This window comes from Panthera tigris, chromosome C1 (assembly GCF_018350195.1).
Source record: "Panthera tigris isolate Pti1 chromosome C1, P.tigris_Pti1_mat1.1, whole genome shotgun sequence".
Classification (NCBI taxonomy): domain Eukaryota; kingdom Metazoa; phylum Chordata; class Mammalia; order Carnivora; family Felidae; genus Panthera; species Panthera tigris.
Genome location: NC_056667.1, coordinates 107,636,379 through 107,660,396, shown reverse-complemented (window position 1 = coordinate 107,660,396; position 24,018 = coordinate 107,636,379). Strand labels below are relative to the sequence as shown.

At 40.5% G+C, this 24,018-nt stretch overlaps 1 protein-coding gene across 3 annotated transcripts in view; it reads left to right on the top strand.

The window, feature by feature from the left end:
• The window catches only part of FAM168B (family with sequence similarity 168 member B), a 32,193-nt gene that overhangs the window by 5,002 nt on the left and 3,173 nt on the right, over positions 1-24,018 (top strand). For 2 of the 3 annotated variants that reach the window (XM_042994148.1, XM_042994149.1), the window contains exons 2-5: positions 1,616-1,696; positions 10,019-10,102; positions 23,169-23,311; positions 23,447-23,624. In XM_042994148.1, the coding sequence (XP_042850082.1) occupies positions 1,627-1,696; positions 10,019-10,102; positions 23,169-23,311; positions 23,447-23,624 (475 nt within the window). In that variant the 5' untranslated portion in view covers positions 1,616-1,626. The remainder of the gene's footprint in view (positions 1-1,615; positions 1,697-10,018; positions 10,103-23,168; positions 23,312-23,446; positions 23,625-24,018) is intronic. The other variant, XM_042994150.1, reaches the window with a different exon arrangement.

The window sequence follows — 24,018 nt, the reverse complement described above, 5'->3', positions numbered from 1 at the left end:
TTTTGGGTGCTCAGTAGTTACTTTTAGCTAATGGCTGCCATATTGGAAGGCACAGAGAGCATCCTCATAGTTGCAGAGAGTACTGTTGGGTTGTACTGATCTAGATTTATCTTTTACCTGTAATTGTGAATGTCACGGTAAAGTTGGCACCTGCCTTTTGGTTTAGAAGTTTAAAAAAAAAATTAGTTTTTCAGATAATGAATATCCAAATCACAGATGTTCCTAATTTATTCCTAATTTAGACTAGAACTTGTTACAAAGGTTAAGGATGGGACCTTATATATTTTTTTCTGTATTGAACTGCTTGATTATGAATATGCTGAATGAGTCGGGTAAGCTGAGACCTTGAGGTAGTTAATTTTTGCAATATGTCTTTGTAATGGAATTTGATACCTACAGTGTTTGAAGGTGCATGTGTTTTTTAAGAAAATCAGCAAGTACTTGCACCTGTTTTGTGCCAGATACTGCTATTGGTGCTGCAGTAAATAGGACTGAGTCCCTGTTCGCTGTCTGCATGGGGCCACTTTCTAGTTGGGGATGTGGTAAGGGAGGCACACGCTAAACAAGTAAATACATGTACATTTTATTAATTTTTTTAAGTAGACTTTTTTAGAGCAGTTGTAAGTTCACAGCAAAATTGAGCAGAAAGTACAGAGAATTCCCATATACCTGTTGCCTGTCATCCCCCCACCCTGTGGTGTTTTTATTTTTAAAGTTAGGGTCCCCCTTAATCCTTACTACCATGTAAATTGGTGTGAGTGACTTACTGGACGAGGAATGCAGAATAGTCTTGATTAAACTCACTTTCGGAAAATACTTTGGGCGATAGAATTCAGAGGAGCTTGCTGAAGATACTGATGAGAATCATATTTCTATTGAGGAAGGGGTAAATTCATGGTTGTAGCTGGGTAAGTTGAACTTTACAGGAAAAAGATTGTGAAAAAACATTGAATGGGTTAATAGAGTTGCTGGGCTGTAGCTGATTTTTCTTTTTAAGAAAATATATGTATATTTAACAAAAGTTATTGAAGAAACAGAGAAAAGTGCAAAAAGAACACTAACCCCACCCCATCTAGAGACAGTCTCTGTTCATATTTTTATATTCTCCCAGATCTTTTCTGCTTGTGTTGGAAGTACACATGCCTGTGCCTATACTATGTGCGGGTGCAGATTTGATATCATACTACATAATGCAGCATCATTCCCTTCCTTTTTCTATATAACATGTCAGTCATGTTCTTAAACACTTTAAAAAGTAGCTGTACACTATTTCATATTCTGAATAGATCTGGTTTACTTAACTATTCTTTGTTATAAGGACATTTAAATTATAAGGACATTTTTTTTCACTGGTTTAAGTAGGGCCGTAGAGAGCACTTTTTCCCTTTAACTTCCTATGGACTGAAGAAGCTGTGAAGGAAAGTTTACAATATTAGGTGGGTGCTCATCAGGACTTCTGGCCTTCCTTTCCTAAGTAGATTGGCAGCAGCCTTAGATGCCTTGTTTTTAGTAGACTAGAGGAGGGACTCTTGCTGTCTGCTATTTTGAGACTGATGTTGGAGAAAAACTAGAGAATAAAAGTGCTTGGCTAAATGACTTTTTTTTTCCTTTTTAGTTCTTGAAATCATGAATCCTGTTTATAGCCCTGGTTCTTCTGGGGTTCCCTATGCAAATGCCAAAGGAATTGGTTATCCAGGTAAGCAAGTAAAACTTTGTTTTGTTACGGAACTTTGAGCACTTAGTAAATTTCCATGTCCCTAAGAATGCTTTTAGTTGACAAACTTAGCTCAAAGTGAGTTACACAAGGAAGAAAATGTTTTGGCTCATGGAACTGAAAAATCAAGAGGTAGGACTGGATTTGGTCAAAGCTTGATCTGGTGGCTCCAACAGGTGGTACTGGGATCTGGTTTCTGCCTCCTGGACTCAGCTTCACTTCCTCAGGATTGGCTCAGTATTGGTCATGGGTTACACTTCTCCCCATTGTGGTCTCTCTCTGGTCAGCTACTCCCAGCAGTATACTGGCTATGAGCCTTGTTACATCTGCTCTACAGGAAACCCCCATGGGGCTTCTCGTTCTCTATTCAGACCAGTCCTGGGGTGTGTTCTGATTGCACTCAGCTTCCATCCCTGGGCCAGAAGGAGATTCTGCTGGTTAATTCAGGTCTGAGGCGTATTCCTCCCTTATTGGAGTCAGCTAGTCAAACTTGGGCTGTGAGGGAAGCAGTAAAGCAAATTTGGGGGACTAGGAGCTGATTGGTTGAAAACAGCAAATGGTCATCCTAGTTGGTGACATCTAACATGGAGTCATTATTTTATTTTTTTTAATTTTAATTTTTAATTTTTTTATTTTAGAGAGCATGTGTGAGTAGGGGAGAGGGGCAGAGGGAGAGAGAGAATCTTAAGCAGGCTCCATCCTCAGCGTGGAGCCTGACACGGGGCTGGATCCCATGACACTGGGATCATAACCTGAACCAAAATCAAGAGTTGGTCACCCAACCCACTAAGCCACCCAGACACCCCAAGGAATAATTATTTGTAATGTTAAATTTTTTTGTGGGTTTTGATAATATGGTGGAACAGATAACCTTAAAATCCTGTTGCTATAAAACCTCTAGAAAATTGAATACAACATTTAGGGGTGCCTGGGTGGCTCATTGGGTTAAGTATCCAGCTTCAGCTTAGGTCTTGAATTTACGGTTAGTGAGCTCTATTGTCAGTGGGAGCCTGCTTCAGATCCTTGTCTCCTTCTCTCTCTGCCCCTCCCCTGCTTGCATGCTCTCTCTTTCTCTTAAAAATAAATATTTTTAAAAAATTGAATAAAACATTTAAAAAATGTACAACTGAACTTGCAGGGTAGTGAGTGAAATATCTGTAGCTAAATATGAAAGTGACATAAAAACCAGTGCATTTGGCCATTGAGCTGATAATTAGCTTGTCTTAAGGGGCATGTGCTCTTAGTTGGTTTTAACATCCCACAAGGGGACAGAAAGTGAGGCCATTGTGAGGCTGAGAGTTGGGAGTGGGACCCTACACCAATCTTGTTCCTCCAGAGGGTCATACTCCCAGGGAAGATGTAGACTAAAACAGTTCTTTCACTGGTTCCACAAGGGAATTTTATCTCTGCTTGGGCTCTAGGAAGGGGGAAATCCTTCCTAACACTTTATAACCAGTCAGGGATATTGGAGGCTCCACTTTGTATTACTCAGACTTACCAGGGGTCCATAATTGAGAAACTAACATAAAAAGTAGTCTGCAGCCTTCATTACCCCTAAGCACCTGACAGCAGCAAATGCAGAACTGCTATGGAGGCATATGTTCCCATTCCAGGTTGTGTGGGTTTCCCACAAAATTCTGCCTGTTAACAATGCAAGTAAGAGTCACCAGTCATGATAGACTTCAGGAATAGAACATCAGGTAGAAACAACATCACACAAACAAGTTTAGAATAATTGAAGATCAAAAAGAAAGAATGAGAATATAAGAGGGGAACTAGACATGGGTGTGTGTGGGGGGGGGTGACCATAAAGAACCAAAGGAACTTAAAAAGGAATGGCATGTGAATAAAATTCAGGTTAAATTGCAGGTAAAACACCACTGAATGGGAGAACCAGGATGCCAAATAAGGAAAGGGGGGAGGGCTATAGGAGAGCAGTTAAGAAATCTAGATGTCAGAATGAGAAGATTTGGGGAGAATTAAGAGCTCCATAAGGTCGAATAGAGAGACTAGAAGAAAAGGAGTGACAGAATTTTCTGGAATTGATAAAAAGAAATTTAGTAATAAGACCTACTATCTTTAAGTCATCAGACTAGTTTAAACAGAATGCCAAAAAGCTGAGGAGAATCCTGGGTGGATCTGGAGCAACGGAAATAGGCAAAACCCTATGGTATTAGTGTTGCCTGATAGTGTTTTTAATAAAATATTGATTGCCTTTCATATTCCAGTTCTGTGCAAGATACCTAAATTTTGTTCCTGTTCTTTGGCCAAAAGCAGAGATTGGCAAACTTTATATAAAGGTCCAGGTGTAGTATATATTTCAGGCTTTGTGGCTCTCTGTTAAAACTATACAACCTCTACTTTCCAGAACAAAAGCAGCCATAGACAGTACTGAGTGTGTGTTTCAGTAACACTGGAAACCGCCTCAGTAGGTTGATTTTTTTTTTTTTTTTTTTTTCAAAATAGCAGTAGCAGTGATTCTTCATGTATTTTTTTGTTTCTGCTCCCTTCTCTCTTGGGACTTACATTTATAAGTGTAATAAATCATTTTACCTTGTTTCTTGTGTCCTGCATTTTTTTGTCTTTTACATTTTTTCCCTCTGTGAGCTTTAATGTGGATATTTTGTACCAACCTGCTTCCATTTCACTAATCCTGCTAATTCTTCTCCAGTTTGCTATAAAACGCATTTATTGAATTGACTTTTTTCATGTACTCCAATCTTCTCTTTTCTCCAACATACTAATTACAGTTATTTTAAAGATCTTGTTTGGTGACTGCAGTCTGTGAATCACCTGTGGGTCTGTTTTTATTGTCAGTTGTCCCTTTTTTTGTTTGTTTCTCAGCCATGTGGTCCTGTCTCCGCATGCCTAGTGTTTTTTCATTCAGTGCAATACACAGTGTACTAAAATTGGAGGTGGGCGGTCCCTATCAAAATAACACCAGTATTCTTCACAGAGCTAGAACAAATAATCCTAAAATTTGTATGGAACCAGAAAAGACTCCGAATAGCCAAAGTAATCCTGAAAAAGAAAACCAAGGCTGGAGGCATCACAATTCCAGACTTCAAGATGTATTACAAAGCTGTAATAATCAAGATAGTATGGTACTGTCACAAGAACAGACACTCAGATCAATCGAACAGAATAGAGAACCCAGAAATGGACCCACAAACGTATAGCCAACTAATCTTTTTTTTTCTTTTTTTAATTTTTTTAAATGTTTATTTTTGAGAGAGAGAGAGAGAGAGAGAGAGCATGAGCAGGGAAGGGGCAGAGAGAGAGGGAAACACAGAATCTAAAGCAGGCTCCAGGCTCTGAGCTGTCAGCACAGACCCAACGCAGGGCTCAAACCACGAACCACAAACTGTGATATCGTGACCTGAGCCACAGTTGGACACTCAACCAACTGAGCCACCAGACACCCCCACTAGTCTTTGACGAAGCAGGAAAGAATATCCAATGGAATAAAGACAGTCTCTTCAGCAAATGGTGTGAAAACTGGACAGCGACATGCAATAGAATGAACCTGGACCACTTTCTTAACACCATACACAAAAACAAATTCAAAATGGATGAAAGACCTAAGACAGGAAGCCATCAAAATCCTAGAAGAGAAAGCAGGCAAAAACCCCTCTGACCTCGGCTGCAGCAGTTTCTTATTCAACATGTCTCCGGAGGCAAGGGAAGCAAAAGCAAAAATGAACTACTGGGAACTCATCAAAATAAAAAGCTTCTGCACAGTGAAGGAAGCAATCACAAAACTAAAAGCACATGGAATGGGAGAAGATATTTGCAAATGACATAACAGATAAAGGGTTAGTATCCAAAGTCTGTAAAGAACTTATCAAACTCAACACCCAAAAAACAAATAATCCAGTGAAGAAATGGGCAAAAGTCATGAATAGACACTTCTCCAAAGAAGACATCCAGATGGCCAACTGACACATGAAAAAATGTTCAACATTACTCATCATCAGGGAAATACAAATCAAAACCACAGTGAGATACCACCTTACACCTGTCAGAAAGGCTAAAATTAACAATTCAGGCAGCAACAGATGTTGGCGAGGATGTGGAGAAAGAGGAACCCTTTTGCACTGCTGGTGGGAATGCAAACTGGTGCAGCCACTCTGGAAAACAGTATGGAGGTTCCTCAAAAAATTAAAAATAGAACTACTATATGACCCAGCAATTGCACTACTAGATATTTATCCAAAGGATACGAGAGTGCTGATTCAAAGGGCCACATGCACCCCAAAGTTCACAGCAGCACTATTGACAATAGCCAAAGTATGGAAAGAGCCCAAATGTCCATCTACTGATAGATAAAGAAATGTGATATATATATATATATATATGTATATATATTTATGTTATATATAAATATATGTAATGGAATATTACTCGGCAATAAAAAAGAATGAAATCTTGCCAATTGCAACAATGGATGGAACTAGAGTATTATACTAAACAAAATTAGGGAAAGACAAATATGACTTCACTCATGTGGAATTTAAAATACAAAACATGAACACAAGAGAAGGGAAGCAAAAATAATATAGGGAGGGGGACAAACCACAAGAGACTCTTAAATACAGAGAACAAACAGGGTTGCTGGAGGTGTTGTGGGTGGGAGGATGGGCTAAATGGGCAAGGGGCATTGGGGAGAACACTTGCTGGGATGAGCACTGGGTGTTATATGTAGGTGATGAATCACTGGATTCTACTTCTGAAATCATTATTGCACTATATGCTAGCTAACTTGCATATAAATATAAATAAGAATTGTAAGTGGTCCAGTTGATGTCTTCCTTTGTGAGGCAAGATAGCATACTGATTGAGCTTTATTTTCTTCAAGCCAGCTTTATTGAGTATGATTGACAAGTAAAAATTACATATATTTGGGTTGTACAACATGTTTTTTTTAAAGGGGTATATGATGATTTATGTATACACTGTGAAGTGATTACTGTAATTGAGTATCTTCAAATGCTATCATATTTGGAGATTAGAGTTTCAACATACAAATTTTGGAGGGGGCATATTCAGTTCATATCATGCCCCCATGCCAATATGTCCATGTATTCGAATTTCTCTTTTTGTTACATAAAACGTGGTGGACACAGAATTAGAGAAGTAGGCTTTTTAGTGGGGGAGGATAACACTTGTGAAAGGTCTAATGAAGAGGAAGCAGAATCAGGTAGGGAGAGCCTCAGGACTGTGCTACACATTGCTGAGGTCTTAGCCAGCTCATGGGAGAGCTGTGAGGGAAGGATTGGTGGTTAGAGGAGGCCCTCATTAGGCAGAAGTGGCCCTGGGAGTCAGCCCACATACTCCTTATGGCTGAGCAGGGGGTTCTTTTCTGGAATAGTAATGCAGGTTCACTTTGTTTTGTCAACTTAAGATATACTAGGAGTCATTCCATGTTGGTTCACAGAGGTTTGCCTTGTTCTTTTTTATATTTTGTATAATGCTGCTGTTGTAATCTTGCATCTTGTGGGGTTTCCAGAGTTTATTCAACTAGTTCTTTGGATAGATATGTTGTTTGAAGTATTTTGGTATTCCAGCAATACTGCAGCTTATATTGATTGTGGAAATTATCTCCAGGGTGGATTCCTTGACATGGGATTGCTGCGTGAGAGAGTAAACACATACGTAATTTTTAAAATACTGATGATTTCCCTTCCATAGGATTTTTATTGTTTTGTATTCCTACCAGAAGCATGTGAGATGGTGGTTTCCCCACAACCTTGCCAACAAAGTGTGTTTTCAGCCTTTGGATTTTTGCCAATCTGATGTTAGAAATGGGATCAGTGTAGTGGTAGTAGGCAGTTCTATCCATGTCTTCTATTTATTTATTTTTTTCTATTTTTTTTTTTTTTTTTTTTAGTTTTAAGAATTATTTATATATTAGGAATATTAACTTTTTGTATAATTTGCAAGTATTTTTGCTTTGTATTTTTTTTTTTTAATTTAGCTTATGGTATCTTCTGTTCTGAACTTCTTATTTTCATGAAGTGATTAGTCATAAAAGTGATTAGGATTTGGGATTACTTCCAGTGTTTTACAAGAGTGGAGTCTAGGTTGTGTAATTTCTAGCTTTCTAGTGTTTCTGTCTCAAAAGGGAGCTAGACTAGATGTTGAAGGAAACAGTCTGTGGTACTTACTGTGAGGGGCATTTTTAGGAACACAGTGCTGTGGCCAGGAAGATTGATAAGAATAGGAAGGCACAGTGCTTTTCCACTTTATTTATTGGAGCCCCCCTGCAGGTTAGAATTTTCTGGAAAAATTAAACTGAAGGTGCTACAACCAAGACCAGTTAAAGCAATGTTCGTGAGGGGCTGGGGAGGCAGTCCTTTCAAGGGTTTCCACGTGGGGGGTTTTGTGTGGCTACGGTGGAAACCTTTGGACTAGAGTAAGTAGGGTCCTGCTGTGGGGCCCTGGGTCAGGGTGGTGGTGTGAGTGGTGTGCGAGTGTGGTGTACAGAGGATGTCCTGTTGCTGGTGTTTAATTATGCTGTTTTAAGTACTTGTTATTTGGGTTTTCTCTTTCATTTTAGAGCACAATAATTCATTGTTAGAAGGTTAGGATAGGAAGCGCCAAGCAAACATAATAGTAGTGTTCCAGGAACCTCTTAGACACAAGACAAGTACAGGAGCAGATGATGCCCCTGGAGGATTTATTGGTAGAATTTATGGAGAGATGAGGACATTGGATTTTGAGGGGATTGTTGTAGAGGCCTACCCGATGAGATCTAGGTCAGTAGTATTTAAAATTTTCTTAACCATGAAACTTTCGAAGATTTGTAAGTAGTTCCATAGTACTAAGGTAAGTTAGAGCAGCAGGGTGAATTGAGGGCAGGCTCCAGAGCCTGCTTGACCTGCTGCTCACGGTTGAGGCCTCTAAGGAACTGTACAGGGTTCATAGAACACAGATTAAAAACTACCTTCCTGGTCTTTTTAAAATAGACATTTTAGGTCTATTTCAAGTTGAATCTGTCCTTGATGTCCAAAATGAGTGAATTTGGTAAGCATTTGATCTCCTCACACTGTTTTCTAAGTAATTGGGCAAATGGGAAAGTGGTGATCTATGAAGGAAACTCAAAATAGCTTCTGCTGAGGTGGAGGAGGATCAATTTTGAGAAAGGAAAGCGACTCCGAAGCAGAGGATTGTGTATGAGATGAGAAATGGGCACTTGCAAGTAGGGATCCCTTGGGAGTGGTAGGTCTGGAGCCCCTGCCTTGCGAGGAGACCCGTAGAGCCTACAGGACCACTGCTGGAGCAGGCGATGCAGCAGACCAAGGGCATCCAAGCTGTGCTGGAGAATGCAGGGGTTTCTGTAAGGCACTTTATCCACACCTTTACAGGTGACAGCCAGACCCACAAAGATTTTCCTTCTGGAATTCTACTCTGTTTTCTCCTTTGTCACCTTCCTACCCTTGTGGTTTTTCACTTTGGTTACTCTTAGAACCACAGTGCCTTAAATATCCCTAGGAGACACTTTCTTTGAGTCTCTTCAACACAGAGTCTTTTGAAGTCTCCTGTTCCATTTCAACTTTATTTACAGGTGAGGGCAAGAGGAATAGAGAAGGTAACAGCTTTTCATAACTAGTTTGTGACAGACAATAGTAAAGACTAGTGAATCTGGGTCATCTTTATTGGTTCTGTGCCCTGAATATAAGGAAGGCTTTCTAATGCTCCAGCTGTCACATGAATGGAGTGTTCTGGACTGTGAGCCAGCTGGGTCAGGGGAATGCCTGGGCATGGGCCTTACAGGGCTCCCTAGGCTGTGAAGAGGCCAGGAGCAAGTAACTGAGGCCCTACTCACTGCTGGTGGACACCTGGTGACTAGGATTTTGACCGTAACACTGTTTTATTTGATGTTTTTGTTGTATTCACATGAATTAGTAGTGGTTGTGGTTTAGTGTTCTTAAAGATTCATCATTTGTAATTATTTGTAATTAGGTTGCTTGCAAGTGGGTTGTGACATTGGATTTTTCCCATTTCCGTGTGTCAGTGGTACCAGTTACAGCCCCTTCACGACACAATCTCAGCATTCTCATTACTCTTGCTAAGTAGTAAATTATATGATGAGAATCTAGAATAAAACTGGTAAGTTTGAAAGACTTGATTATGACCCATCCTAATTCTGAGGAAAGGAGACACCTAGTGACAAACTGCTTAGCATACATACCCTTAAGTCAGTCTGTGGAGAAGATAAAAATGACTGGGTCTGGGAGCCATGGTTGTAAAATTGTGTTACTCTTTTAAGTGGTGACATTACATTGTTCTGTTTTTCTCCAGCTGGTTTCCCCATGGGCTATGCGGCCGCAGCTCCTGCCTATTCCCCCAACATGTACCCTGGAGCAAATCCTACCTTCCAAACAGGTATGCAGCCTGTATGTGCTGGGTGGTAGAAGTGCTTTGCATGGCCGGGGAGAATGTAAAGTGGGTGGGTGTTGAGAAGAGAGGTTATAGAATTAGGATTTGGGGTTGAGTTGATTTCTTGGTTCATAAGATTAGCCTTGTTGTTGAGTGCAATAAAAGCTTTATTCTTACTGCATGTAGAGGTCTCTGGACACTGCGTTTCTCATGTTCTTCCACAACATGGATCTTCATTCTAATCATAGGTTGTTAAGTTGCAGGTAACTAGAGCCAGGACACATAGTTATGAAATAGTGTTGATTACTAGAAACTAAAGATTATTTTGTCTGGTTAATAGGTGGAATTCTATGTTGCTAACATTTTTAGAGATAACCGATTTCTCCCATATTACAGCACTTTGGTTATAGTTTTCTTTTCTTTGAAGTATAGTTAACAATGTTCCATTAGTTTCAGGTGTACAACATAGTGATTCCATAAATCTATAAGTTATGCTGTGCTTAAAGTATAGCTACCATCTGTCATCAGACAACCCTATTACAATACCATTGATTATATTCCCTATGCTGTCTTATTTCCTCTGCATGAGAATATTTTTAGATTTTAGAAATCAGTGATAGAGTTGAAAGTTTACATGGTTTGGGTTGTAACCTTGTAAAGAGAGTGGGACTTTTCCTCTGTGAGTTAGCACTCTGCTGTGGGCTTGTTGCAGGCTCTGTTCACCCAGATTGGACTTTGTGATTCTGCTGCAGCAGTAGCCCACAGTGACCTGAATTCAGGCTTGGTCTTATGAGTCTTCTGGGGTGCTTCCCTTTTTTCATTTCAGAACACCTAGCCACGCACTGTTCACTTTGATAGAAAAGCAGATAGCTGTAGTGTCCTTACCTTGAATTCTCTGTATTTTGCCAATCATAAAATTCTTCCTTCTGTGACTCTTTTATCCCTTTTTCCTTTCTTTAAAAAAATGTTTTATTTATTTATTTTGAGAGAGAGAGAGAGAGAGAGAGAGAGAGAGAGCGCGCGCGCGCATGAGCAAGGAAGGGGCAGAGAGAGACAGAGAGAGAGAGAGAGAGAGAGAGAGAGAGAGAGAGAGAGAATCCCAAGTAGGGTCTGAGCTGCCAGCTCAGACTGCCACCAACTGTGAGATCACCACCTGAGCTGAAACCAGGATTTGGATACCTAACAACTGATCCACCCAGGTGCCCACCCTTTCTCCTTTCCTGTCCCTACTCTAACTGTATCTGTTCAGCTTGTAGCTCATAGGCTGTCGACCTCTGTGGCTTGGTCTTCTGCTCCCAAGCTTTCTCCTGTGGTTCATGTTCCCTGCCTGCATACGCCAGAGTAATGTTCCCAGATGAAGGTTTCCCAGATGAGACTAGTTTTTTGCCACATTGACTTGTTTTTTCCAAAATAGTTTTTGTTTTGTGTTTTTGGGAGCTTTTAATTACCCTTTTTCTCCTGCCTGGCACAGAGTACCTGCTACCTTGTTGCCTATCTTTTGGGGTCTGTAAAAGAAATCCCTTTTCTGGGATCAGTAGTATTATATTATTACTCACTGAATTCTCTAACAGCTAAATGGCACCACTCATCCAGGAGATCACTGATCTGTTTTCTCTCACTATAGATTGTATTTTTTTTTTTAATTTTTTTAACGTTTATTTATTTTTGAGACAGAGAGAGACAGAGCATGAGCGGGGGAGGGTCAGAGAGAGAGGGAGACACAGAATCCGAAACAGGCTCCAGGCTTTGAGCCATCAGCACAGAGCCTGATGCGGGGCTTGAACTCACGAACTGCGAGATCATGACCTGAGCCGAAGTCGGACGCTTAACTGACTGAGCCACCCAGGCGCCCCTATAGATTGTATTTTAAAATTTGTGTATAAATGAATCATATGGAATGTACTTTTTCAGGGGGGGGGGTGGACTGGCTTCTTCTGTAATTAACATCCGTATTGTAGTCTTTTTTTAATTTTTAAAATTTTGTAATGTTTATTTTATTTTTGAGAGGGACAGAACTTGATCAGGGGAGGGGAAGAGAGAGAGGGAGTCACAGAATCCAAAGCAGGCTCCAGGCTCTGAGCTGTCAGCACAGTGCCCAATGCAGTGCTCAAACCCATGAACCATGAGATCATGACCTGAGCCGAAGTTGGACACTTAACCGACTGAGCCACTAGGGCGCCTCCATGTAGTCTTTATCAGTAATTCATTCCTTGTTATTGTGAGGTTCCCTTGTATGAAAATAACAGTTTGCTTACCCGTTCCCCAGTTGGTGAACGTATGGATTATTTGCAGTTTGGGGCTGTTATCAATGAAACTGCTATGAAGATTTGTGTACAAGTCTGTATGGATATATGCTTTCGTTTCTCTTGAGTAAATACAGAGGGGAGTGGCTGGTTCTTAAAGCAGGTGTATATTTAACTTTGTAAAAAATTGCCAGACTGTCTTCCAAAATGGTTGTAGCATTTTATGTTCCCCATCAGCAGTGTGTGAGAGGTCCAGTTCTTCCCAATACTTGATGTAGCCATTCTTCTTAATTTTAGCCATTCTAGTGGGTGTGTGGTAATTTTTCATTCCAGTTTTAATTTGAACTTACCTAACGACTAATAATTTTGACCTTTTTTTTATGTTATTTGCCATTTGTAATGTCTTTGGTTGAGTGTGTACATCTTTCACTGTATATCAGTTTTGAGTTTGTTTTCGTGTTGAGTTTGAGAGTTCTTCAGATACATGATTTGCAAATATTTTCTTCTGGTCTGTAGCTTTTTTCATTCTCTTAACATTGTCTTTAAAAGAGCAAGAGTTTTTATTAATTTATGTTTTTCTTTAAAGATTTTATTTTTACATAACCTCCACACCCAATGTGGGACTTGAACTCAGAACCTTGAGATCAAGAGTCACATGTTCCACAGCTGAGCCAGTCAAGCACCCCAAGAGCAAGAGCTTTTAAATTTAATCACTTTCGGGGCACCTGGGTGGCTCAGTCGGTTAAGCGTCCAATTTGGCTCAGGTCATGATCTCACAGTCGTGAGTTCGAGCCCCGGGTCGGGCTCTGTGCTGACAGCTCAGAGCCTGGAGCCTGCTTCAGATTCTGTGTCTCCCTCTCTCTCTGACCCTCCCCCGTTCATGCTCTGTCTCTGTCTCAAAAATAAATAAACAATAAATAAATAAATAAATAAATAAATAAATAAATAAATGACTAAATAAATTTAATCACTTTCAGGTTATCATTTTGTTCATTTATGGGTCATATGTTTGGTATCATTTCTAAGAAATGTTTGCCTAACCCAGATCACAAAGATGTTCTATTTTCTTCTAGAAGTTTCATAGTTTTAGGTTTTACATTTAAGTCTGTGGCCCATTTTGGTTTAGTTTTTGCATATGGTGGTAAAAATGGATTGAAGTTCATGCATAAGAATTAGTTGCTTGTGGGGCACATGGCTGGCTCAGTCAGTGGAGCATGCGAGTTTGAGCCCCACATTGAGTGTAAAGATTACTTAAAAATAAAATGTTTTTAAAAAAGGAAAAAGGAATCAGTTGTTTGTTACCATGTATGATCATGCTGCAGATCACTCTAAAATGTCACATTCTAGAATTTTTTAGAGCAGCTCACTTCTACTCATGTTTTCTTGGAGTACAAGTTAATGTAAAAGCATACTAAAAGCTTCCAACTCTTTTATTCTTTTACCAAAAAACCTTCAGATTTGTTTGAGGCTGGCAAAGCTGTTCTCCTTGCCCAGCGTGTATAGCTCCCCAAGAGGAAGCTTGGTGTTTGTAGATCTGGTCAGCTTCCTCCTTGGGTGCTACTGGGTGTCCTCCATCTTCTCCCGTGGGTGCCTCTGGGTGTCCTCCATCTTCTCCTGTGGGAGCCCCTGAGTGTCCTCCATCTTCTCCCATGGGAGATAGGTCCTTTCTTGCTACTTTGCCATGACTGCTCTCAGGTTGTTGTAACCACAAGGCTGGGTTAGGCAGGTGGGAGTAATGGCATTGTTGGGAACGGTGGCTGCCTCATTCAGAGGAGCATTTGCTGATAGATGCCAGAGTTGTCAGCTGCCAGACTGCTGGCGCAGTATTGTCAGACCCTCTGATTTTTAGGAAAAGCTGGGAATAAAGATGTATATGAAATTTGTGAATGACAGAGTAAGCTGAGAATAAAAAATAAGCTGGGAAGAAACCAGGATAAAGATGTATATGAAACTTGCAAATGAGAAAATAAAAGGCACTTTGAAGGTCCTTCCAGTGTCTCGCAGTGCTTTTAGCCACCTTACCTGAGTCTGGGCCACGGCTTTGCTCCCATCTTTTTCTAGGATCTACTCAATGTTTTCATACTGTGAATTTAAAAATTTGCCTTTTTGAGGTGCCTGGGTGACTTGGTTGAGCGTCTGACCTCGCCTCAGGTCATGATCTCACGGTTTGTGGGTTCGAGCCCTGCTTTGCTCTGTGCTGACAGCTCGGAGCCTGGAGCCTGCTTCAGATTCAGTGTCTCCTTCTTTCTGCCCCTCCCCCACTTGTGCTCTGTCTCTCAAAAATAAATAAATGTAAAAAATAAAAATAAAAATTTTCCTTTTCCGTGGGCCTTTCATTTCACCTGATGAGCAAGCCAGAGTTGTCCTTATAAAAAAGTTAAAAAGAAGTTTGTCTCCATTTCTGTTGTTTTCTCAGTCTGCCTTCTGGTTCTCTTCACACCAGGTTTGTAGATAAAACTAACGTAGTACAGGTGGTGTGTTTGTGGAGATTGGCTTTCAGAGAGTTAGTAGTCCTAATATTGCTTATTTCTTAGTTCTTCTAAGTGTGACATGATGAGGGTTTAGAGAACTTTGTAATGATATGTCATATCTTTTGCTGAAAGATTCCATTACTCAGAGCCTGTAGGTGGAGGCATCATTCATTTCATCCTCATGGACAAGTGTAGCAGGCTGAGTACCCATGCAGCCAGAGTGGGCTGTCCTTTCTTAGAATCAGAGGAATACATTGGAAAGAGTTTGGGCTGTGGAGTTAGCTAGATGTGGCTCAAATCCAGACTGTATCACTCCTGGGAAAGTTATTTTATTTCATTTTTAGCATTTGTATAATGTTTTTCTTTTTAATATAATTTATTCAAGTTAGCTAACATACAGTGTGTATACAGTGTGCTCTTGGCTTTGGGAGTAGATTTCCATGATTCATTGCTTACATACAACACCCCGTGCTTATCCCAAGTGCCCTCCTCATTGCCCATCACCCCCACTGCTCAACCCTCAGTTTGTTCTCTGTATTTAAGAGACTTGGTTTGCCTCCCTCCCTCTCTGTTTGAAACTATTTTTTTTTCCCCATTCCCTTCCGCTATGGTCTTCTGTTAAGTTTCTCAAATTCCACATATGAGTGAGAATACATATTTGTCTTTCTCTGACTGACTTGTTTCACTTAGCATAATACCCTCCAATTCCATCCATGTTGTTGCAAATGACAAGATTTCATTCTTTCTCATTATTGGCATTTGTATAATGAATTCACATGTTCCCTCAGCTGTGCTATTTGAGGATTCTGGCAAGCAGCATGCACAGTCAGGCTCCCGTTGCCCTGAGGATGCACATTCACACTTCCCCGTTTAGTCATGAGTATCTGAAATTAATATTTATAATTATCATGTAAAGTCACCAAGAAAACATTCAGTTCTTTGTAGTAAACTCTATTTAAGAAGTGATTCAAACACTACATTAGCACATATTTTGGGGGGATATTTATTTATTTTCTAAGTTTTTATTTAAATTTCAGTAAGTTAACATACAGTATAATATTAGTTTCAGGTGTAGTATTTAGAGATTCATCACTTAGATACGATACTCAGTGCTCAACCCAACAAGTGTTCTCTTTATTACCCATCATGCGTGTAACCCATCTCCCCACCCACCAGCATACATTTTTTTTTACTTTCTAAAAAACGTTTATTTAATTTTGAGAGAGAGGTGTGCACATGAGTTGGGAGGAGCAGAAAGAGAGAGCGAGTGAGAATCCCAAGCAAGCTCCGCACTGCCAGCACAGAGCCTGACACAGGGCTGGAACCCTGTGTCACGAACTGCAAGATCATGACCTGAGCAGAACAAGAGTCAGATGCTTAACTGACTGAGCCAGCCACCCAAGCACCCCACCAGCACACATTTTAAAGGGAGGAAAAAATGTTGCTAGGAGTGATGAAATAGTTTCCTTGGTTGCTTTGCCCTGCAGGGCTGGATGGAGGATAAATTGGGGAAGATTTGAATTATGTCTGTGAAGTAAGACCCCAGGTTTGTTTAAAAAATAAACTTCATTTATGGCAGCCACACAGGAGAGAAAAGCCTTACAGTGTTACTGGGTTGTGGAGTCATGGGATCTGTTTCTGTCTTGTTTAAATTAAAGGTTTAACATGCACATAGTTTACAGATAACCTCATTCTCCTTCCCACTCCTGGTATGTGACCACTTGAGCATCCTGTGGTGAGTGGTTATTTTCTTCAACTGCTCTGACCTCCCTGGACCTGGTATCCTAGTTGAGGCCTTATCCTGGGGGTTATTCTTCTCCATCATCTTGAGTTGCTTGTGCCCTTTCCTTCTGCTTGATTCCGTGTCTTAGTTTACTCTTCAGTTTTAGTGGAGGATCCCTTTTAGTAGTCTTCCAGTAGAGATTGGGAGAGTCACAGTTTTGAGATTTTTCATATCTGAGGACATTTTGTTCTGCACTCACTTCAGTAGTTGGCTTATAGAATTCTGGGCTCACAATTATTTCCTCCCAGAATTTTGAGAATATTGCTTAATTGTTTTCTAGCTTTTGTTGTTGCTGCTGAGAATTTTGATACCTTGCTGATGCTTGATTGACTCTAATATAACCTGTGTTTCTCTTTGGTATTCTGTAATTTTTTTTTTTTTTTTTTTTTTGTCTCCAGTGTTTTGAAATTTCATGGTGCTGTGTTTTGGTGCAGGTCTTTCCTCCTCACATACATTTTATGATCTGAATTTTCTTTTTAAATATTTTTTTAAAGATTTGTTTTCTAAGTATTTATGTAATCTCTACACAAACCATGGGGCTTGAACTCAACCCTGAGGTCAAAAGTCACATGCTCTTCTGACTGAGCCAGCCAGGCACCCCTATTGTTCTGAATTTTCTAAATAAACATCTTTTATGCTCAGAAACTTACTATATAAAATCTTGTGTGGTATATAGTACTTTTAGAAGAAATGATCTATTCTACTACAAAAAGTTTTTGGCACCTCACAATTTGCAGTCTCAGAACAGTGGCCCTATACATGAGTGTTTCCCTAAGAGGAAGTCAGCCAGTGGTGACTCACTTGTTTGATGAGAGTGAAAGGAGAAGCGCTCTAATCATTTTGTTGTCTGGGTTGCATTGCTATGGATGGTCTTTTTAGGAAAGGAGAATCTGGAAAGCTATTAATATTTTTAAAAGACTGAGCAGTGAAGGTATTTGGTTTTGTATTGTGAATGGTTGACAAGTCTAACAATTATTTTAGGAGGCCATGTCAGTTTTGGATGCCATGTGATAGAGGTGTGTGTGTATTTTAAGTTTCCTGTTGAGGGTCTCCTGTGTGACATGGTGGGTCTAGTGCTGTATAAAACAACAGCAGCGAAAAGAAGGTGCCTAGCCTAGCACACACTCAGTTTTTAACGTGACTGGGAGACAGGGTTTTTATTCCTTGAAACTGATTTGTCTTGAGTGTTGGATAAAAGGTGCGTTTATAAAAACACAAAATTTTCTGGTTAGTGTTAGGACATAGCTCATAGTTACAAGAATATGCAGTAAGATAACATACATTAAAAACCATTGCTGTCATTAGTAGAAATAGTGGGTGACTATTTTTCCAACATTTATTGTGAAAAATTTCCAGTATACAGAGAAACTGAAAACAAATTCACATTGAATCTCTTGTGGACTGCCAAAATTCCACAATAAAACCTTTTAAAATCAACTTTTATTTCTGTTTAAGTTTTATTTGTTTAATCTCTGTACCTCATGTAGGGCTCAAACTCAAGACCCTGAGATCAAGTGGCACATGCTCCACTGACTGAGCCAGCCAGGTGCCCCTACAATCAACATTTAAAATTTACATTTTACTTGTATCACATATGTATCCCTCTGTCTATCCTTCAGTCCATCTTACTTTTTGACGTGTTTCAAAGTAAGTTGTGGACATCAATTACACTTGACCCCATTTACTCCAGTGTGCATGTTGTTAATATTTGTTTGCAGCTCTGGGATACCCACCTGGCTGGTTCAGTTGGTTAAGCATCTGACTCTTGATTTCAGCTCAGGTAATGATCTCACAGTTCGTGAATTTGAGCCCCACATTGGGCTCTGCACTGATAGCGCAGATCCTGCTTGGGATTCTTCCTCTTTCTCTGCCATTCCCCCACTTGTGCTCTCTCTCTCAAAAATATATACATATTTGTTTGCAGTTTTATTTTAGTTTTGTTTTCACATGAAATGTACCATTCAATCATAATCTCACAGGTGCATACACATAGTAGCTTTTCGGAGTCATCTCACCATCTTCAACAAAGCATACATATGAGGCAGGTGTTACAAAAGCCACCTTAAGAAACCTAGGGCCAGCTGGAGGGATTTCTGCAACAGTAGGCCTCTGGCCTCCATTAGAAGAAGAAAGGAAAGGCATTGTAGGTTGACCGTTCATTGGCTGCGAGTGAAGGACTTCACCTTCTTTCAGTGCATGTAGTTGACCAAAAGAGTGATTCTGAATCAGAGAACCTCTCTGTGGAGGGCTGTATGCCTGGGTCTTCATTGTTTTGGATTTATACTGTATTCCTGGAAGCTCGCTCAGGTTGGTAGCTTCCACCTTGTATGCAGTCCAAAACTCCAAGCTCTTTTTGCAGTTTGAACAGTGACAAAATGGTCTTGAACTTACTTGTTAGGAATAGTGATGTTTTTTAGAGGCTCTCTTTTCTCCAATTTTTCATCCAGGTCATGAATTTGTTGCTTGTGTGTTTTCACTTCCTCAAATAGCCTCTTCTTTTTCTGAATTAGTTTATTGTATTAGGATCAGTGAGGTGCATGGTGGGCACACTTGTGACCAGTCATGTTGATGGAAGCACTGTACCTGAGGAGAGTGGCTATTCGTTGTTGCCACTTACAGTTAACCTCGCAGTTAAAACGAATTTCAGAATAATTTAGGGAAACCTGGAAGGGTCTTTTCACTCTTCAGAGTGAAAACAAAGTAGTTGAGCTTGGGAGTTGCCTGGTTTGGACAAAGGAGTCAGGACTCACAGTCAGGTCTGGGTTTGTACCTGCTCTACTACTTGGGACTGGGTGACCTTTTGGACAGTATCATCTTTATCAGCATCTTCATAATGAACGCCATGAAAGGCATTCTGTGGAGTGAACCTAGGCACACAAAGTACATGACAGTTAGAAGAACTTCTAAGACTGACTCGGTCCTTGTCAAAGGGGTATTTCTTTCATGTGACTTGAGAAAAGCATCATTTAGAGCTGGTGTACTTCCTGGGAGTCATTCATTTTCTTTCTGTCTCTTAAACTTTTTTTTTTAAGTTTATTTATTTATTTTGAGAGAGAGTGAACAGGGAGGATCAGAGAGAGAGGGAGAGAGAATCCCAAGTAGGCTCTGCACTGTTAGCGCAGAGTCTGATGTGGGGCTCTGTCTAATAAACAGTGAGATTACGATCTGAGCCAAAATCAAGAGTCAGACCCTTAACCGACTGAGCCACCCACACGCTCCTCTCTCTTAAATTAATGACAAAATATATGTACACTTCTAACCACAGTCCAATAATGTAATTAAAATTTTTCAACTTTTTAAAGTTTATTTAAAAAAAACTTTTTTATTTAAAAAAAATTTTTTTTAATGTTGATTCTGTCTTGAGAGACAGAGAGACAGAACATGAGGGACAAAGAGAGAGAGGGAGACACAGAATCTGAAGCAGGCTCCAGGCTCTGAGCTGTCAACACAGAGCCCGACATGGGGCTTGAATTCATGAACTGAGATCATGACCTGAGCCCAAGTGCCCAAGTTGGACGCCTACCCAACTGAGCCACCCAGGTGCCCCCTTACTGTCTTAAGTCAAATCTTTTTACCATAGCCCTGGTGCTTGATAATTCCTCCCCCCCCCCCCAACTTTATTTTGCTGTGATAAACACTGTGATGAGCATTTTTACAGTTGAGTCTGTTCCAATCTATGCTTTTTTTTGGTGGACTTACGGGATATAAAGACAGACATACTTTTAATGCTAGATTGTGCTCTAGACGTGTACCCATTTGTATTCCTACAGAACAGGTATATCTTTTCTGTTCCTGTGTTGAGTATACTATCAGTAGAACTTTCTCCTTGGTTTTTTCCTTCTCCCCCAAAGGCCCCGTGCTCCTACCCCACACACACATACATGTATCAGGTCTGGAAATGAGGTCAGATCTTTGTGGAGGATGGACTGGTCCATAGTGGTGTCACATCTTGACTGCGGTCAGGGCTAGAACACTGCTTGGTTCCTCCCTGTGCCAGGCCAAAAGTGGGTTTGAATTAAAGCCTTTTTTTCTTTTCTTTTTAAATTTTATGTTAGTTTCAGGTGTATGACATAGTGATCCAGTTCTGTCTGTGTGCTATACAGCACAATAAGTGTATTCATCATCTCTCATCGTACAGTATTATTACAATGTTACTGACTGTATTCTTTGAGCTGTACTTTTTATTCCTCTCCATGACTTACTTATTTTATAACTGGAAGTTAGTACTTCTGAATCCTCCTCACCTTTTCAACCTATTACCATTGCCTGCCCAGCCCAGCCCAGCAACCACCACTTTGTTCTCTATTTATGAGTCTGTTTCTGGTTTTTGTTTTGTTTTGTTTTTTAGATTGCACATATAAGTGAAATCACATGGATCTTATGGTATTTGCCTTTCTCTAACTTACTTCACTTAACATAATGCTCTCTAGGTCCATTTGTGTTACTGGAAATGACATCTCATTCTTTTTTTTTGTAGTTGAGTAATATTCCACTGTGTGTGTGTGTGTGTGTGTGTGTGTGTGTGTGTGTGTGTGTGTGTGTGAGAGAGAGAGTGTGTGTGTGTGTGTGTGTGTGTGGCTGTATGTGTACATACATATACATGACATCTTTATCTGTTCTGTCTTTGGGTACTTGGGTTGCTTCCGTATGTTGGTATTGTATATAATGCTACAATAAAAATAGGAGTGTATGTATCTTTCCAAACTAGTGTTTTCATTTTCTTTGGGTAAATACCTAGTAGGGGAATTATTAGATCACATGGTATTTGTGTTTTTAATTTTTTGAAGAACCTCCATACTGTTTTCTGTACTGGCAGCACCAATTTACATTCCCACCAAGGTGTACCAGTGTTCCCTTTGCTCCACCTCCTCACCAGCTCTTACTGTTTCTTGTCTTTTTGTTAGTAGCCATTCTGATTGGTGTGAAGTGATATCTCATTTCACAAAGTGGTTTTGATTGCATTTCCCTGATGTGAATGATGTTAAGCATCTTTTCATGTGTCTGTTAGCCATTTGATCTCTTCTTTGGGAAACTATCTATTCAGGTCTTCTGCCCACTGTTCAGTTGGGTGCTTTTATTTTGGCGTTCTTTGTGTATTTTGGATATTAACTCCTTATCAGATTTATTTGCAGATCTCCTCTCCTTCAGTAGTTTGGTTGTCTTTTGTTTTGTTGATTGTTTCCTTTGCTTTGCAGAAGCTTTTTAGTTTGATGTAGTCCTAATTTATTTTTGCTTTTGTTTCCCTTGCCTAAGAGATCCATAAGTATGCTGCTAAGGCTAATGTCCAAGAGATTATTGCCTGTTTTCTTTTAGGAGTTTTAAGGTTTCAGGTCTCACATTTAGGTCTTTAATCCATTTTGAGTTTATTTTTGTGGCTAGTTTACGAAAGTGGTCCAATTTCATTCTTTTGCACGTAGCTGCCCAATTTTCCCAACACCATTTGTTGAAAAGACTGTCTTTTTCCCACTGTATATTCTTGCCTCCTTTGTTGTAGATTAATTGGCCATATAAATGTAGGTTTATTTCTGGGCTCTTTATCCTGTTCCATTGATCTGTGTGTCTGTTTTTGTGCCAGTATCACACCATTTTGGTTACAGCTTTGTGTAGTATATCTTGAAATCTAGGATTGTGATACCTCCAGCTTTGTTCTTCTTTCTCAAGATTGCTGTGGCTGTTTGGGGGTCTTTTGTGGTTCCATACACAAATTTTAGAATTGTTTGTTCTAGTTATGTGAAAAATGCTGTTGGTATTTTGATGGGGATTGCATTGAATTTGTAGATTGCTGTCAGTAGTATGGACATTTTAATGATACTGATTCTTCCAGTACATGAGTGTGGTGTCTCTTTCCATTTATTTGTGTTGTCATCAGTTTTTTTTCATCAGTTTGTCCTACAGTTCTCAGAGTATACGGTCTTTTACCCTTTTGGTTACATTTATTTCTGGATATTTTACTGTTTTTGGTGCTGGTGTTGTAAATGGGATGGTTTTCTGAATTTCTCTTTCTGCTACTTTGTTATCAGTGTATATAAATGCAACAGGTTTCTGTGTATTTTATGTCCTGCAATTTTACTGAATTCATTAATTCGTTATAATTTTTTTTTTTTTACTTTATTTTAGAGAGCGTGAGCTGGGGAGAGGGACACAGAGAGGGAGGGAGGAGGGTAGAGAAAGTGAGAAAGAGGGAGAATATTCCAAGCAGGCTCCATGCTCAGTGCGGAGCCCACAGCCGGGCTTAATCCCTTGACCCTGGGATCATGACCTGAGCTGAAATCAAGAGCTGGATGGATGCTCAACCGACTGAGCCACCCAGGCACCCCAATGAATTCATCTATTCTAACAGTTTTGGTGGAGTCTTTAGTTTTTGTATATAGTGTCATGTCAGCTGCAAATAGTGATAGTTTTACTTTTTCCTTACCAGTAGGGATGCCTTTTATTTCTTACCTGGTTGCTGTCGCTAGTACTTCTATTAATGTGTTGAATAAAAGTGGTAAGAGGGGAGGGGACATCCTTGTCTTGATCCTGATCTTAGAGGAAATCTCTTGGGTTTTCACTGGCCACTGGCTTCTTTGTTTCAGGTTACACTCCTGGCACACCTTACAAAGTGTCCTGTTCCCCCACCAGCGGGGCAGTGCCACCATACTCCTCCTCCCCCAACCCCTACCAGACTGCTGTGTACCCTGTGCGAAGTGCCTACCCCCAGCAGAGCCCCTATGCACAGGTAGGCCTGGGTGTGCTATGGGTCCCTTAATTAAGTGCTCTTGGGCATTGTGTGTGTGGGAAGGGTTGGTTCTCTCTGGACTCTGACCCATGAAGTGTGGAGCCCTGTGGTATTTGTCTCTCTTCCTCCCTGCAGCAGGGCACGTACTACACACAGCCCCTGTATGCAGCACCCCCTCATGTCATCCACCACACCACGGTGGTGCAGCCCAACGGCATGCCAGCAACAGTGTACCCTGCTCCCATCCCTCCACCTAGAGGCAATGGCGTCACCATGGGCATGGTGGCTGGGACCACTATGGCCATGTCAGCAGGTGAGTCCTTGACCCTGGGTTGCCTGTTTTATGAGAGCCAGGAGAAGGGAGAGCTCACTAATTCTCTGACCCTTGGTTTGATTTTTCAATGGCTTGAGTTGTGTGGAAGGACATACTCTTTGGGAAAGGAACAGCATATGATCCTTCTTTCCCTTCCTTTTATTTCTTCCCCTTCTTCTTTTGGTTGAGAGGACAGGTGTGACCAGCCAAGAACCAAGTACCTTCCCCATAGGGCATGAGTGGATAGTGATCAATGTATTAGACAGGTGAGCTGAGCCCTTAGCAGTAGGGCTGAGGGGCATGCCAGTGAACATACCAAGCTTGGGCAGAAGGTGATCACTTTGTATCTGGGTGGGCTGGCCTTCCTGATAACTCCCCTTTAGTGTAGGCTGCA